This window comes from Peromyscus eremicus, chromosome 4 (assembly GCF_949786415.1).
Source record: "Peromyscus eremicus chromosome 4, PerEre_H2_v1, whole genome shotgun sequence".
In the NCBI taxonomy this organism is placed as follows: Eukaryota; Metazoa; Chordata; class Mammalia; order Rodentia; family Cricetidae; genus Peromyscus; species Peromyscus eremicus.
In genome coordinates, this window is record NC_081419.1 from 31,384,146 (window position 1) to 31,400,397 (window position 16,252).

General features: G+C 44.1%; 1 protein-coding gene across 2 annotated transcripts in view; it reads right to left on the minus strand.

The window, feature by feature from the left end:
* Positions 1 to 16,252, minus strand: part of Neb (nebulin) — a 197,974-nt gene that overhangs the window by 61,058 nt on the left and 120,664 nt on the right. For both annotated transcript variants that reach the window (XM_059260462.1, XM_059260461.1), the window contains 22 exons: positions 14,910 to 15,014; positions 14,497 to 14,808; positions 13,596 to 13,700; positions 12,950 to 13,048; positions 12,670 to 12,771; positions 12,429 to 12,536; positions 11,443 to 11,754; positions 10,233 to 10,337; positions 10,015 to 10,119; positions 9,610 to 9,714; positions 8,839 to 8,946; positions 8,622 to 8,735; positions 8,022 to 8,219; positions 7,570 to 7,674; positions 6,762 to 6,866; positions 6,559 to 6,663; positions 6,164 to 6,271; positions 4,229 to 4,342; positions 3,542 to 3,739; positions 3,124 to 3,228; positions 2,423 to 2,527; positions 1,165 to 1,272 (listed from right to left, as the gene is read on the minus strand). In XM_059260462.1, coding sequence (XP_059116445.1) covers positions 1,165 to 1,272; positions 2,423 to 2,527; positions 3,124 to 3,228; positions 3,542 to 3,739; positions 4,229 to 4,342; positions 6,164 to 6,271; positions 6,559 to 6,663; positions 6,762 to 6,866; positions 7,570 to 7,674; positions 8,022 to 8,219; positions 8,622 to 8,735; positions 8,839 to 8,946; positions 9,610 to 9,714; positions 10,015 to 10,119; positions 10,233 to 10,337; positions 11,443 to 11,754; positions 12,429 to 12,536; positions 12,670 to 12,771; positions 12,950 to 13,048; positions 13,596 to 13,700; positions 14,497 to 14,808; positions 14,910 to 15,014 — 2,931 coding nt within the window. The remainder of the gene's footprint in view (positions 1 to 1,164; positions 1,273 to 2,422; positions 2,528 to 3,123; positions 3,229 to 3,541; positions 3,740 to 4,228; positions 4,343 to 6,163; positions 6,272 to 6,558; positions 6,664 to 6,761; positions 6,867 to 7,569; positions 7,675 to 8,021; positions 8,220 to 8,621; positions 8,736 to 8,838; positions 8,947 to 9,609; positions 9,715 to 10,014; positions 10,120 to 10,232; positions 10,338 to 11,442; positions 11,755 to 12,428; positions 12,537 to 12,669; positions 12,772 to 12,949; positions 13,049 to 13,595; positions 13,701 to 14,496; positions 14,809 to 14,909; positions 15,015 to 16,252) is intronic.

Here is a 16,252-nt window from a genome sequence, read left to right on the forward strand (position 1 = left end):
GATTACATTGGGTTGGCCCCTGGACCTATGCAGGAGAGATTATCTTGATTATTGAGTTTCCTGGAATGGGAAGGCATACCCTGAAGGAGAGCAACACCACACCCTGTGTTTGAGTCCTGGACTGTATAGAAAGGAGGATGCTAGCTAAGCAGGAATATTCATCTCCCTCTGCTTCCAGACTGTGGACAGATGTGGTCAGCTGCTTCAAGCTTTTGCCACTGTGACTTCCCTGCCATAGACCCTTGAATTGTGAGCCAAAATACACCTTTTCTCCCTTAAGTTATGTTTGCCAGGGTAGTATATCAAAGCAATAGGAAAAGTTAAGGCAAGGTCAAAAGAGGGAAATGGCTTATAGAGTGTTTCCAAATGTGTACCTGACTGACCTCGTGAAATCTAGCAAGAATTCGGGACACACAGACAAGATGGGCAGTCAAGCACCACCTCCATCATTAGCCCACCCTCAGGAGATACTTAAGCCACCCATGGTCTCTGAGACAGTCATAATTCTGAGGCACATCTGATATTGACCTCCTGTATCCCGCACAAGCACAGGTTTGACAAGGAATGAGGTCAAGATGCATATATTGGTGGAGAAGGAGTGTAGAGAAAAGGTCTGTCTGTGGTCTTAATTATTCTGACTCTCAGGGGGAGCTTTAAGCTTAAGAATAGTGTTTAAAGTGGAAAAAATTAACTGATATCTCATATTCAAAATGGGAAATAGCAGTAAAAATTGAAGCCAAAGCAGCTTCCTGAGGTAGCATAGGAAAGGGAGGTGAAGGTAGGGCCCAGGTTCTTCCTCTTACAATTGGGTGACTTCCACCTTCATCTCTTACTGTGAGTAGCCTTTTATAATCACATGCCTTAACTCTGTCATTGTGGTTTTAAGTTTTTAAGAGTGGTGATTGCCATACCAGCTCTCTTCTTTCTGACTTGCAAATACTGGTCAACAACATGCCCATTTACTACCTGTTTGACTGCTTGATGGGGGAGTCCATTAGTCAAGAGGGAAGGCAAGGCATACTGTTTATTGTTTCCAACTCACTGAGTGGAACAGTGTCTATATATCTTACAAAATCAGTCAATGAGGATACATACATAAGCCAACACACCTCTAGGGGCTCTGTGGCCTGAGTTTCCTCCAATATTCCCTTTCCCAACACCCACCTCACTCTGAAGCTTGTATGCATGGAGGGCCCGGTCCAGATCCACAGTTTTTGTAGTTGGGGCCACTTTGCCTCTGACGCTGTGCACATAGTCATAGTGGTAGACAGCCTGGGTATAGAGAGGTAAGGTGAGTTGGTTCAGACTGTGGGAGCATTGTTAGAAAGAAACAGAACAAATGGAAATCCATTATCTATTTAAAGACCTTGAGAAGGGCGAAGCAGGCTTCCTTTGTTCAGTGTTATAGATATGAGCCCCTGCCCCCGCCATCACTACTTAGACCCTATCTGGTGGCACTATTTTGGAAGTTGAGACTTAGCTGAAGGAAGTCAGTCAGTGGGGGCAGATTCTTGTCATAGGCCTGCTTCCCCACCCCTTTCTCTCCTTTCTGTCTACCACAGGGCACAGAACTTGCCTTCATCACATGCTCCTACCACTATGGTATCTGCCCAAGTACATAGGGCCAAAAAACTGCGGAATGAACTCTCTAAGACTGAAAGACAAATTAAATAGTTCTTCCCATTGTTTCTGCGCGGGATCTGTCACAGGGAAAGAAAAGGAACGAATGCACACTGCTATGTCACTGTGCCTTTTTATATAGTAGAATCGGGACCAAGGCTGCAGATATCCCTGAAAAGTGGATGGATGACACCTCTCAGGTGTCAGAGACAGGGGTGGACACTTCTCCTCCAAAGTTCAGGATAACAGGTATGAACCTTCTTCCTCCCTGGTGGGACCTAATATTTACTTGTTACCTGTGCATTTAATTGATCAAGGACAGCTTGGTGGCTCTCTGCCTACTCTCAGGCATGACAGGGAATGTGTACACAATTCATTTTACACATGAAGATGCTGAGCCTCGGTGGAGTTATATGCTTTTCCCAGGCTTGGATTATGTGGCAGAAGCGGGATCCAACCCACAGCCTTAACATCACAGCTCACTTCTTTCTAGTTCTACCAATGGGCTCTAATTACTAGAAGGCCTAGATAGGGAGACATAAATGCCTCTCACGACACACAGTATAGCATGAAAAGCACCATTGGATGCTCTAGCAACAACACACTTCACAAACGCAGCTCACTCACAGCTTTTCCCATGCAAACTACTGACACTTCAGATGTTAGGGCAAGCGGGCTTTACAAGCACTTTCTAAGGCACCAAGTCTAGTCCCTCGTTGGAAAGGCTGGTGCTGCCCAGTCATCGGTTGAGCCATGCCCATCTTCATTGCTACCCATAAGCACTTCCCCAGGGAGGGCTTACATCACTGAGCTGCTTCCCACTCTTGACAGCCTGGACGTAGACGGGTGTGTCAGTCACCAGCTTGTAGTCATTCCTGGTCTTCTGCACGTGAGCTTTATACTTGATCTGCCAAGAAGAATCAAGCAAGCCTATGCTGGGACATCTACTGCACCAGATAGCGCAAGATTTTACAGAGGGCTTGAGAGTCACACCCATCAACAATGTGCAGAGGATGGATCTGAATTTTATAACAACCCACACCACCAGTGTTTACAATCGTAGGGGCCTTTAGAGTTACCTAGAAGGTGTGATGGCTGCCCTCCTCAGAAAGCTCTGGCTGAAATCCTGTTGTATTACTGTGTGTGGCAAATTTCCCTGTACCTTATAAATAAATCCAATTGATTACCATAACAGATGAGTTTTTCCTATAATAAAAATTATGTGCTCATTAATATATTCAAAATTTAAAAGATGGAGAGGAGAACTTGGAGTTACTTCTCCACAGAGGAGCATGGCAGAGCTGCATCAGGTTGTTTGATAGAAATGCTAAATGTGTTGCTGAGCAACAACTACTCTGTTTATAGCCTCTTTCTCCAGCTCAGCCGTCTTCAACAAGACTTAAATCACAACTGGGCCACGGCACTGTTCTCATCTGAAACATTGTTTCCTTGACTCTAGATTGTGTAGAGATGTGCATATACCAACAAACCAAAGGCACTCACGTCATTGCGTAGATCATAAGCATGTTTTGCATGGAGAATTTCAGGAGTGTCCCAGACGTAGCAACCAATACCCTTCAGCCAGGTGAGGTCATCCTTGTACACAATCTAGGGAGTTTCAGTAGATGCACAGGATTAGAAAAAAAAAAAAATATCTGACCATTCCTTGACTACCAAAGAATAGGTGTGCCCTAGACCCAGCTGACACTGGGGAGGGAATGAAAAGCAAAAGCTGTTGGGCAGCGAGGCTGAGAGGCCACAGAGAGCTGCTCGGCCCTGCTCCCAAACCCCTCAGACTCATGGACAGGAAGGCAAGAGGGACAAAGGCCAATGCGGATACACACGTGGGCTTGCTTCTCATCAGGGTGGGAGGGTGCGGATGGTGGGGTAACTATGGGGTCCTTCTAAGCAATGGGCTTACATCGCTGATCTGGTCTGTCACTTTTCTGACGTGACTGTTGACTTGTAAGTCGGGGTGGCAAATCCATTCATGGAGGTGCAGGCGGTAGTCGATCTCGCTGACTTTCTTCTGCGAATCCTTGGCAGTGACCATCTCCACCATGTCGGGCACAATGTGGATTTTCATCTTGTTCTTTTCGTACACTGATCTGTACAGGCGCTGTGAAAGTCAAGTTGCAACCCAGTCACCAGGAAGACTGCGGCAACATCATGGAATGTCTGTCTTCTCGAGTTCAGAGCAAGAAATGGGGGTGGGGTGGAGGCTGGAATTTTCTTGCATTTTGTGTAGATTAATACCAGGATATTTTTAAAAGATCTATTTTTATTTGTATGTATGTGTCTGTGTGAGTGTACGAGTAAGCGTATGTCACATGCATGTGGGGCCCCTGGAGCTAGAGTTCCAGGCAGCTGTGAGTTGCCTGACATGGGATCTGAGAACTCAACTTGGGTCCTCGCTAAGAGCAGCAAGTATTCTTATCTCTCCAACCTCCAGACCGGTCTTCTAAAGCATGGGCTGAGATAATACTTAGCTCCTGTCTATATGTACAACCAGTGCCACATGCCAGGTTCCACAGAAAGCGCTCTGATTGATAACACGTGACCATTTGATTCAGCTTCTGTTTCCATAGAAGCCTTCTCGGGTACTTACATCAATGTTAAGCTTGCCCACGCGGAGACACCGTGCTGTGTTTGGATCATCTTCAACACTTTTTGGTAATGTGTAAAGAGCTTTGAACTTTTCATATTCTTCTCGGTATTTGATCTACAGAGAACAAGTAGAAAAGCTAAAACATGAAGAGTAAAGACTTACTGTTTAAAAAGAAAAGCATGAGTCAATGGAAGGGTCCTGTCTCCAAGATTCAGGTAATGTGGGGTGGGGCTTGGAGGCTGGACCACTTCCCAGTGCTCACTTCTGTACCCACACGAAGACACCAGAGCCAGCACAGGACCATTGTGAAGCTACAATCGGGCCACATCTGAAAGTACTTTTATACTGGACAATGCTATAAAACTGTACTGTTTTTAAGTGCCCACATCAAATACTGCTGCTACTACATCTTATTTTTAGGATTTAACCAACTTTAGTTGGTTAAAATGTTTGTAATGATGAGGATCAAACCCAGGGCCTTGAACATGCTAGGCAAATAGTCTACTACTGAGCCACACCCCCAGCTTGTGGTAGGCAATTGTTAAATAATGTGGCTTTATCTTTCTTGCTCTCCTGTGGGAAAGGTTCAGACTATGCTTAGAATTTTTGTTGTTAAGAAGTGTAATGGGCTGGGTGGTGGTGGCACACGCCTTTAATCCCAGCATTTGGGAGGCAGAGGCAGGCGGATCTCTGTGAGTTCAAGGCCAGCCTGGGCTACAGACTTCTTCCAGCTAAGTCTCAACTTCCAAAATAGTGCCACCGGTTCCTGGACAGGCTCCAAAGCTACACAGAGAAACCCTGTCTTGAAAAACAGAAACAAAACAAACAAAAGTGTAATGGCCTGTGGTTGAGGGTGATACTTCTTGAATTTCAGTTTCTCCAGGTATTTGAAAAGGTAGCGCAGCCAGCCTTCAGTTTTTAGTTTGTGCCACCCATCAGTCAACACTCTGCAGCTTCCCAAGCGAGAGATGAGGCAAAGGTAAGAGGCAACCTCCCAGTGCACAGGAGCAACACCCATGCCCTCAGGACCCAGAAAGCCACTCTCAAAGAGGAAATGGGGAGCTGCTTCATCAACTAGAAGTCAAACAGAATTCCCACTGGAATCTTCCAGAACAGAATATTCCAGTCTCTTTGAGCTGATCTATCCCTCAACTATGAAAAGTTACCATTCAAAGAAACTCTTTTCCCCTTAAAATTATTTTCAGCTAATGTTGGAATCCTTAATTATCCTATGCCCCTCACCCCTCATTCCAACAATATTTTGCCAAGCCTCTGCAACAGAAAAAGAAGGGCCTCCACTGGGCTCTGTAAAGTGTATTCACAAATCCAAATGAGAGGCATGCTCCTCAGCCACATCTGCCTATTTGGTAATGGTGTGATAACCAGTTACAGTTACCACACTCACCAGCTTGGCTTTGTACCAATCTCACCTAATTCTATCAAAGCAGCTTATTTGGGGCTTTGTTTTTTGAGGCAGGGTATTACTCTGTAGTCCAGTGGAGACTGAAGCCCACTATGGAGGCTAGACTGGCCTTGAACTCACAGCAGTCTTCCTGCCGCAGTCTCCCCCAGGCTGGACGTATAGTCGTGAGCCACCAGGCCTGGCTGGAAACTCCCCATGCTCATGGTGTTTTGGGTCTGCTTTCTCTCTGCACTGCTGGCTGAAGCAGAGGCCCTCTGTCCATGTTATCTGTACACAGGGAGCCTGAAAGACTATCTGTGTCCTCCTGGCTGGTATGTGCGACTCTCCAGGGTCTGCAGGCCCCTGAGAGGAGGCCGTGAGTATAGACTCCGATGCCCAGCTACTGGAAGTGTCTGCCAGACACCTCTGGGGGTGGTGAGATGCTTCTGGGTAACACTGGAAAAGCCTGAAGGAATTCTCAGTATGTGGAGAGCAGAGGGGAGGGGAAGCTATGATACTTGCACTTGACTTACATGGCTGGCCAGGTGCTTCTGGTTCTTGGCATGTGTCAGGGACAAGGTGCTGGTTGGCAGGTTATAGCTGGTGGCTTTCACCTTATCCCAGGCCTCCTTGTATATGTTCTAAAAAGGTTAAATGAAATATAGTGAACACAGGCACTGTGTTCCCGTTAGCTCCCACACCTTGTTTTTCTTGTTTTCCTGTGTCTCAGATGGGCGTTGCCAACCCCAGAGCATCTTTTCAATTCGAGGTATAATTGTATAGTGAGAATTTATAGGTAAAGTGGGAACTTGGCAGTCCAGGGAAAACTGGGCAAATCTTTACAGAAAAGTTTTATCTTGACTTATTTTTTCAGAACCACCTCTGAAGGGCAAGGACAGTGTCTAAGTAGGAGGAAATGACAACTCACACTGCTGTACAGACTCTTCAGGTTCTTGGTTCTGTCATAATCGGCAGTCTCTAGCACCGTGGTATACTTGTCCTTAATCTGGTGATAATTCTCTTTGTATTTCACCTGCAGACAAAAAAGAATGACTTCTGCATCCCTGCGGCTGGAAGACCTCTAAAGACAAGAAAGGGCTTGCCCTACAAGAGAGGACAAGGACATCATACCTCACTGGCATTGATACCGCTCTGAAGAGCAGTCACATAAACTGGCGTGTCTGTGACCAGGTTATAGTTCTGGAGATTGTCTTTACTTGCTGCCGTGTATTGTAGCTATGAAGAAAGACAAAAAAAAGTCACCCAAGATGGTAAAGAACAGAGTCAGCTGTCTGTAGCAACTGAGCCGTCTCTTTACTTCTGGGTTTCTGCTTTAATGTAAGAAGCAGGCTGCCGCCACTCTGTGGTTCACAGACTTGGTGCAGCAGCCAAACTGAGCAGCAGCAATCCTAGGCCGAGATAGAGGTCTCGATCTCTGGGAGGTTGTCTTCCCTCATTTTGTGACCTCCTCCGTGCCATCTTCCAGCCCTCACAGTAGCAGCCTTCAGTGCCAATAGTCCATCCGACCTGCCCAGTCGCAGCTCAGCCACATGCTGGGACATGCCCCAGATAATGAGTTTTCCCTTCAAAACATATGCACCTGCTGTCAAAGCACGCCTTACTTCCTATGTTCTGCAAGTCAATCTGGCCAAGATAGAGATGCCTATGAATAGTTCACCATCCAACAACCCCTTTCTCTGTAACCTCCTGTTATAAATGTGCATGGCCTTCAGTCATATGACAGACTCATACCAGAGCAGGTCACCACAAGAGGTTTTATTGTGGCCAGTTACCTTAGATTATTAGTTACCCTAGATCATGTACCTTTACAGCAAGCTCTCAGTCAGAGCTTAGATACAGCCTGGCCAGCAGCCTACTGATGCTACCGTGTACTATGATGCCATCTTGATGGTTGGCCCTTCTAGGGAGACTGGCTCACCTGACTCTGGAGGTCATATGACTTCTTGGCATGGAGGATCTGGGGTGTATCCCACACATAGCAGCCAATGCCTTTCAGCCAATTCAAGTCATCTTTATATACATTCTGCAACAAAGAAGAAACATGAAATGTGGCCGGGATTCAGAATTTACCATTGGTCACTTGGATGGTTTCTTACTCCTCCTTGACCTTCAACCAGCTGAAAGCTACTTCCTGGAACGATGTCTCAGAGGGGTGCAGTGCCTAAGTCTGAGTCTAGCGCTAAACAGATTTAATATTCAACACAGGAGCCCTACAGCTCAAAGGGGATTCTTACATGAAGAGAGGTTACCCCATGCCACTTAGTGTGGAAAGTCTCTGGGTCTATGAACAGGAGAAATTGCCCCATAGAAGATTAAGCAGGGACAGATGAAGTCTGTAAGCTAGGTCAAAGCACAGAAAGGGCATCATACATCACTTAAGATCTCCTGGGCATTGCGGGCACGGACAACATTGGGCTCCTCCGGAAGCGATGTCCACTGGTGAAGATAGTTCCGGTACTCCAGGTCACTGAGGATGTACTGGCAGTGTTTCACCAGCACGTGGTTCATCATGTCATTGGGGATGTGCACATTTGCTTTGGTGTCCTCGTAATCTCTTCTGTAGTTCAGCTAAGGATGGTTTTAAAGACAAAAATTCTTAAGGGATTAAAACTTAAGTTATCCAGACCAATTATTCTTTAGTCTTATTTCCAATGTAGATCAGTACACATAGAATAATGTTTAAAATAACATTCAAAATTTTGAAAATGTTCTTACTGTCCCTCTAAAATGCAATGTCAACAGGAAATTTGTTTTTCCCTTTTGCCAATTTAAAGCCCTTATTGTATGCTTGGTTAAAAGAAGTGGGGGACAATGTCCACAGCCAAGGTCCACAGGCGAGGGTGAAAAAATCTGAAAGATGATCCTCCACCCCCCACTCTCTCCCCCAGCTAATCCTGAGTCACAGGAAGGCTATAAATGGGCAGACGCACTGAAGTTGTACACATCACAGGGAAGCAAGCACTGGCTTACCGCACTCCGCATCTGCTGGAAATCCAGGCAGTGGACCACCCCGGGGAACTCACTGATTTCTTTTCCAGCCAGGTAGTGACCCTTCTGCTTCTCATAGGTTTCCTTGTATTTCAGCTGAAAAAGTGGGTTCAACATTGAGAATTGCTGGAGTTTTCTAACCAGCTTCTTGTTCCCCAGTAAAGACTCTAATCCTAGGAGAGGAAACAGTCCAACTGACCTCACTGTTCACCAGGTCGGCATGCTTGGCTCCGACAATTGGAATGTACCGCTCATCCAGGGTGTAGCCATAGGCCTTGGTTCCCTCCCATGCTCCCTTGTATAGTATCTGGAACAAAGAAACATGTGTTAACAGAATTACATTCAACTATATTCAGATAGCACCCAAACAATCGCTAAAGTTGGGGTAGAACATTTATGTTCAAGGCAAGGATGAAACCTTTATTTGTCGTCATTAGAGTGCCTAACTTAGAACTGAGAAGTTATTTGATTAAATCTACAAACGGAAGCACTTTATAACAGTTGATTATGTTTATACTTCTTGAAAAAAAATGATGAAAAATTTGCACATAAAGACTCACCAAGCATTGTTCTGTATTAGTACACACACAGACACACACACATAGAGACACACACACACAGACACACACACACACAGACACTCCTACTTCTTTGAATTAGTTGAATTAAATTAGGAAGTACAAGCCTTCCATTTGCTGGCTGGAACTCTGTGTGTAGGATTGTTAAGGAGGAATGTATTCTCCTCTGTGTTTTTTGTTTTCCTTTTGGTACCTGCTCCATCCTTTGTGCTGTGTCTCCAGAGCCTGACAACATGTGCTACACTATTACCTATTTATTTGTGTTGCTATAAGCAATTGAGACAACTGGTCACCCTCCAAGTTCACCAGTTTACAAAACTAGTCAAGAATATGAATACTGACAAGACAAGATCATAATTAGGAAACAAGTTCATACATAAAATAGGACTCACAGTGCTGTAGAGTTTCCCCATGTCTTTCGAGTGGGAGATGTGTGGTGTGTCTGGAGAGAATATGTACTTGCCCTTTGCTTTATTAAATGTTTCTTTATATTTCACCTAAAAAGAGGAAAAGAAACCTTTAGTTAGTCTAAACATATATTTAAAATTTCCTAATACATACCTGAAGACATAATAACCTACATTTATATGTAAAAACTAACCAATTGATTGAATTTCAGTTCTTTTTAGCTAACTGGCCAAGATATCTAAAAGTGGATGCAGTATGTACCAATGCCAAAGATTATCTTACAATTTATCCCTCTCTCAATTTTTAATTATCAATGATCTAGAAGTAAGACAATCAATAACACTTAGCTTCTCAGTCCTAGCACTTCAACATACATGACAGGAACTTACATCACTTTGATTGACTGAGTTAATCTTGGCTAAAACAATCTCCGGAGGGTCCACCACACTTGTAAAGTTGGGATAGTTGTTAAGAGCATCTTTCTTATATTTTATCTGAAATGAATAGAGATAAATTAAGATAGCTCTGTCCCCATAGGGCATCCCATCCCTATGTGGCAGGTAAGGAAAGTAGGCATTAGGTCAAAAATCCAAAAGGCTCTTCATACCTGATTCACCATTTCCTGGTTCTTTGTAACCCTCACATGTTCTACAGAATCCAGCGGGATCCAGCCAATACCTCGGAGCCATTCCAGGTCAGCTTTGTAGACATTCTGAGGGGAGAGGAGGGATGGAAGGGGCTGTAAGTGACACAGGATAACCACAGAGGATTCCAGACAGTCTTTCAGAAGATTACGACGGATTTCTCTTTAGCGGCTGTTGTCTCATTCATTCAGCCATGGTCTGGCTGGTAATATTTCTTGAACCTGTGATTGCACAAGGCCCTGAGTTCAGTGCCTTAAAGGGATCAGTTTCAGGTGAAGTGCTGTGAGAGAGAGAGATCACTGAAGTGTTGCTGGAGTTAAGAATAAGTTGTTGCCCTAAGGAAAGGTTTACAGAAGAGGCTGCAGTTTCAGATAGACAGGGTATCTCACACTAACTACCTGGACTAAATGAAGGAAAGTGTACATGTCTGTGCTCATGAAAGTCTAGGGAATGGGGAGGCATCTCCTCCAATCTTGACAAGGCTATCTGTTCCCATCACTACCTTCTCCCCAACCCTAGCTCTTGGATTTTCCAGTCCTCTTCAGACAAAATGAAGAAGAATGGCTGATTAAAGTTGGGCATCCGTCACTTTGTAGCAACCAATGAGGCATTCTCTCTTCTCATCTGGTAATGATGAAGAGACTATGCTGAGTTACTCTTCTGAATCTGAGATAGGACTCGAAGCATGTTCTGGTCCTCCCTACAGAAGGCTGGGAGTGTGCAGAGTGCTCACCTCAGGCTTCAGTGTGAGGTGGCCTGTGTCATATTATCTTCCTGAGGGATACCGGGTTCATGCAGCTTATAGTTCTCTCTCTCTCTCTCTCTCTCTCTCTCTCTCTCTCTCTCTCTCTCTCTCTCTCTCTCTCTCTCTCTCTCTCTCTCTCTCTCTCTCTCTCTCTCTCTCTCTCTCTCTCTCTCTCTCTCTCTCTCTCTCTCTCTCTCTCAACTTTGACTCCCTTATAAGCAGCTACTTAAGTCTCTTGAGGAGTAAGGAAGCTTTCCTTGGTCTACGTCTATTACCATGATTTCTAAAATCTCAGCTCAGTCTCCGGCATTACTCCTTTCTAGGGACAAACTAAATGCTGATGGTCTAAAGTGACAAAGATGGAATGCTGCCTATTATTCTCACAGTGTGTGGCATAGTCTAGATAACAGGAAATGACAGTCACTTACGTCACTCTGAAGGTCATAGGCAATTCTTGCTTGAATGACATCATTCTGGTCAGGATGGCACGTCCATTGGCGTAGGTAATGACGGTAATCAACATCACTGACAAGGTTCTGCCCCTCCTTGGCAGCCACAACTGACACCATGTCAGCAGGTATATTGATTTTGGCCTTGGACTTGTGGTAGTCCTCCTTGTAGAGCCTGTCATTCTGAATCTGGCCTGCATGCTCAAACCAAACCAGCTTGGGATCGTCTCTCATTGTGGGAACACCAACATAGTGTCCTTTCTGCTTCACATGTTCAGCTTTGTATTTCAGCTGGGGAGAGGTGGAATACAGAACCTATCAGCTTTGACAAGCACACAGCATAATGCAGGGCTGATGAAGGAACAGCAACAGCTTCGGCCCCTGGCTTTTTGTTGGACACCTCTATTCTGAGATAACAAAACCCACTGAAATAGAAATAAATACCACTGAAATAAATAGATACGAAGAAACGGCTAGTGTAGTCTTGCTATTGTTATTGTTTTTGCCAGTTTCTTAGCTCACCAAGTGGAGGCTGGCCTTCATACAGAGTTGAAGTTGGCCTTGAACTCCTGATCCTCCTGCCTCCACCTCTTAAGTTCTGTAATATAGGCTTGTGCAGTAAACACCTGGCTGAGATAGCCATTCTAAATAGAAAAAAAAAAACCCCATATCCTTGTTCTCTAATTGCGGCAATTTCTTTATTTGGGAGCCTGCAGATTTTATAGAGGTATACAGAAGATACAAGGAAAACCAAAACACAAAAATAAACCAAAATCAAGCCCAAAACCCAAGTAAAAAGACCCCAAAGGGAGGGAGTATTTCAGCCCTCAGCAAGCACAGGCAGGCCTAGCAAGCTGAGATGGAGCATCCTCAAGCTGGCATCTGCGTTTCACATCCCTCACATCCCTCATCCCTTCCAGGCAAGGTCCAGCTTCTGCAGGGTACAGTTGTACTGGGATAATTACCTCACTCTGAACATCACCGGAATGATGGGCGTGAACGAAGGGTACAGCATCTGGTGGCAGTATGTAACCCGTGGCCTTCTGTTTCTCCCAGCCCTCCTTGTAGAGGTACTAAAGACAAAGAACCACAACAAGGTTAAATGAGCAGTGATCAGAGGAAGATGAGGTCATGTATGTAACTCTCCTACAGACCCATTATGGTTTGTCCATCTCCAAGCACTAGGCATGTGCAAAAAATCTGTACCTGGTCCAGGATCCGCGCAGCCTCCTGGGCAGTGTGCAGCAGCGGGGTTTCTGTAAGCGTATACTTTGATTTCATGGCATTCCAATCTTTCCGATATTTAATCTAAAAGTGAGAGGCATTAGGGAGAATTACTTGATGTTCAGAAATCTCTCTGTTGTCTAAGCATAGCTAGCATCAATAATTCTGGCAATGAAATTCAGTTCAATGATGGCAGGAGGCAGGAAAGTTCTGGCGACGGTCTTCGCACAGCTGTATGATTTTACAGCAGCTGCACACTTACATCGTCTCGGATCTCAGTGCTTTGTTTCGCTGTCACATAGTCCACTCTGTCATCCACGGGAGTAAAGTTGAGGCTTTCTATTTTTGTGCGGTATTTTTTCTATGAGAAAAAGAGAAACATGTCAGTCATAGTCCCTGGATGTGTGAGCTGAGAGACACTAAATTAACGATCCTTCTCTTTTAGAGGAATAAAGCACCATCAGTGAAAGGCACTTTCTTGGAAATTTAGCATTATGTTTTTTAAACAACCAGTTTGTCTTATTATACTACCTATAAGTTTTCAATATTGGGGTTTTAATTCAGGGCCTCACAGATTTTAAATTAGCAGGTTGCTCATCTCCCAAGGTCTCATCATTACTTATAATATTCCATTTTTCCAATTGGACAAACTTCTTCCAGGTTATTGAAATTGTTCACAAAAGAAAACTTCTATTTGTGCTATCCCATGCATCAGGGTGTATGTTGGATGCTGTTAGGGATGTGGTCCCAAAGCATGATAGCAGTAGTTCATTTTGGAAAATGTCTGGCTTAAATCTCAGCAATCAAAACCAGTTAAAATGCTGACCTAAGGTGATTGCATTTTGGCTGTGTCTTTTGCTCATTTCCTAAGGAAATGTGTAGCATGGCTGGGCAAAGTCTTGGAGTACCTCACTGAAGATATCTGCAGCATGTTTGGCATGATTGACAGAGACAGAATCATTTGGCATCCACCCAATTCCACGCAACCATTCCAAGTCAGCCTTGTAAACAGCCTGTGAAAAGAAGGCCAGAAGTAATTTAGTAAGTCTAATTCTTGGAGCCCATTGGTCTGATGAGGAAACACAATGTGAACAGTGTAAAAGCAAGGGGAGATGTCCTCAAGCAGACAGGCAGGGGATGTAGTAAAAGCAGCCAGGCTGGGTAGTTGCAGCTGGAGGACATTCTTTTTCTATTTAATATGAATTAACCTCAATTCAGCTGCAGGTTACAGTGGCCAAGCGGCAGTGTCTTTATAGAGATGCATGTTCAGAATTTTCAAGAGAAACGGGAAATCTTAGACTTGCAAAAAGTCTCCTGATTTGAAATTTTGACAACTTAATTCAAGATCTCTAAATACTTGTTCAGTTGAAAACATGTATCAATGCTATAGACAATAATTTTCCGTAGTAATTCATTGTCATCTTCTTCCTCCCCTCAGCAGGATCTAACTACGTGGCCTTTGTACTGGTCTGGATCTCTCTATTTAGACCATGCTGGCCTTGAATTTGCAGCAATCCTCTTGCCTCTGACACCCAACTGGTAGGATTACAGATGTGTGCTACCACATACCTGATTTCCCAACATCGTTTTTTCTGACCTTCCATCAAGACCTACACTCATTTACACTGCAATTTATTTCTTCACATGAAGTTGGGAGTCTTCCTGGCATTGCTGATTCTGATACCATACTGAAAGGCCTAACTACTATCAAACTCTTGGCCACGTAAAGACATGTGATTGTGACAAAGGCGTGTAATGTCATGAACTTTCTGGGTGTCATAGGGAAATGATACAGGGCAGCCCACTCACATCGCTCTGCAGCTCATAGGCTTTCTTGGCCTGAATGACATCGTTCTGGTCAGGCATGCACGTCCACTCGTGTAGATAATTGCGATAATCAATGTCGCTGACCAGCGTCTGGCATTTTTTAGAATGCAGGATGGAAAGCATGTCCACAGGGCTTTGGAACTTGGTCTTCCACTTGGCCCACTGGAGCCTGTACTCCCTTTCGTTCTGAATCTTGCCGGCTATGAGGGCCCACCGGATCTTGTTGTCATCCCTGGCTGTGAGGGTGCCCACGTAGTGTCCCTTCTGCTTCTCGTGGTCAAGCTTGTACTTGTACTGGAGAGAAAAGAGCAGAGCAGATGGGTCACAGTGGGGCCTCTGAGGCACACAGAGAATCTGCTGGAAAAAAACCCTGAAGGCACAAAAGGCCCACTTACATCACTAGCAATCTCCCTGGAGGCCTTGGCAGCCTGGATAGGGATGGCATCCAGCCGGACATCACAGCTCATCTTGACTTCATCCCAGCCCTCACGGTAGAGTTTCTGAAGAGGAGAAAAGGTACAAGAGGTAAAAATAATTTTTTTTAATCTACATCATTGTTCAGAGCCAAAGACCTGGAGTCAAAGGCGCTTCTTTCTTGTTCACTCAAATCACAGCCTCCACCGGGTTGTCCAGGGCCTATTTCAATGTCCCTTTCTTAGTGTCAGTGTATAGACAGCATTGGGACAAGGTAGATGCTAACGGACTGTTAGCAAGGCTCTTTAGCTCAACTTTGCTAGTTTTACGATTACAGACGTTTTACGTTTTTGAGTTTTTCTTTCCAGGATAGCCTTTTCACTTGTCTAGGACTGATAGTGCATATTGTTCAAGAACATCAGATCTTCTGAATGTGAAAACTATCTTTTTGTTGTTAGAAACAAGTGAAATAAAGTAGTAATTTGTCACTCCCTCCAAGGTCTTCATTTTCTATTTTAAAGTCAGATGGATGGAACTATCAGAAAAGATTACAGCGAAGGACGGTTCAGAGTATCACGTGCTTCTCTGCATTCCCAGAGAATGGTACATGTCAAAAACGGTGGCGCCTGGCTAGTAAGTGCCTGCGACATATATGTATCATGTATATTTTAATGGCTACATACTATATTGACTATGGTAGAAAGACTCAGAAATAATAGTAATTTAAATGCATAATTTAAAAATCCCACCAGTCAGCACAGGGACTCTGTGATAGTGTCGTAACTATTGATAATATCATAATTTTTGCATATCTAAAAAGTGAGTCCTTAGGTGAATTTTATACTTGGTTAAGTGTTGGTTGAATTTTCATTTAAGCTTATTTGTGTGTGAATTTGGTGGGCATATATATATATATATATATATATATATATATATATATATATATCTTTGGGTGGGCTTAGTTTAACAACTGACTTGCTTTCTATAAAGAGAAAAAATTGTGTTCCATATTTAAATATATTATTCTACAGCATACTTCATGTAAACAAGTCACCATATTACTTTTAATCTTACTTTTGTCTTTAGCTTTGCTTATTTATTGTCATATAACATTTTTATTCTCTCTGTTTGTTTGTTTTCGTTTTTTCAAGACATGGTTTCTCTGTGTGTATCACTGGCTATCCAGGAACTCTCTCTCTGTACACCAGGCTGGCCTCGAACTCACAGAGATCCACCTGCCTCTGCCTCTTGAGTGCTGGGATTAAAGGTGTGCACCACTACCTCCTGGTACATTTTTATTCTTTTTTGTTTATGTGATCAAATA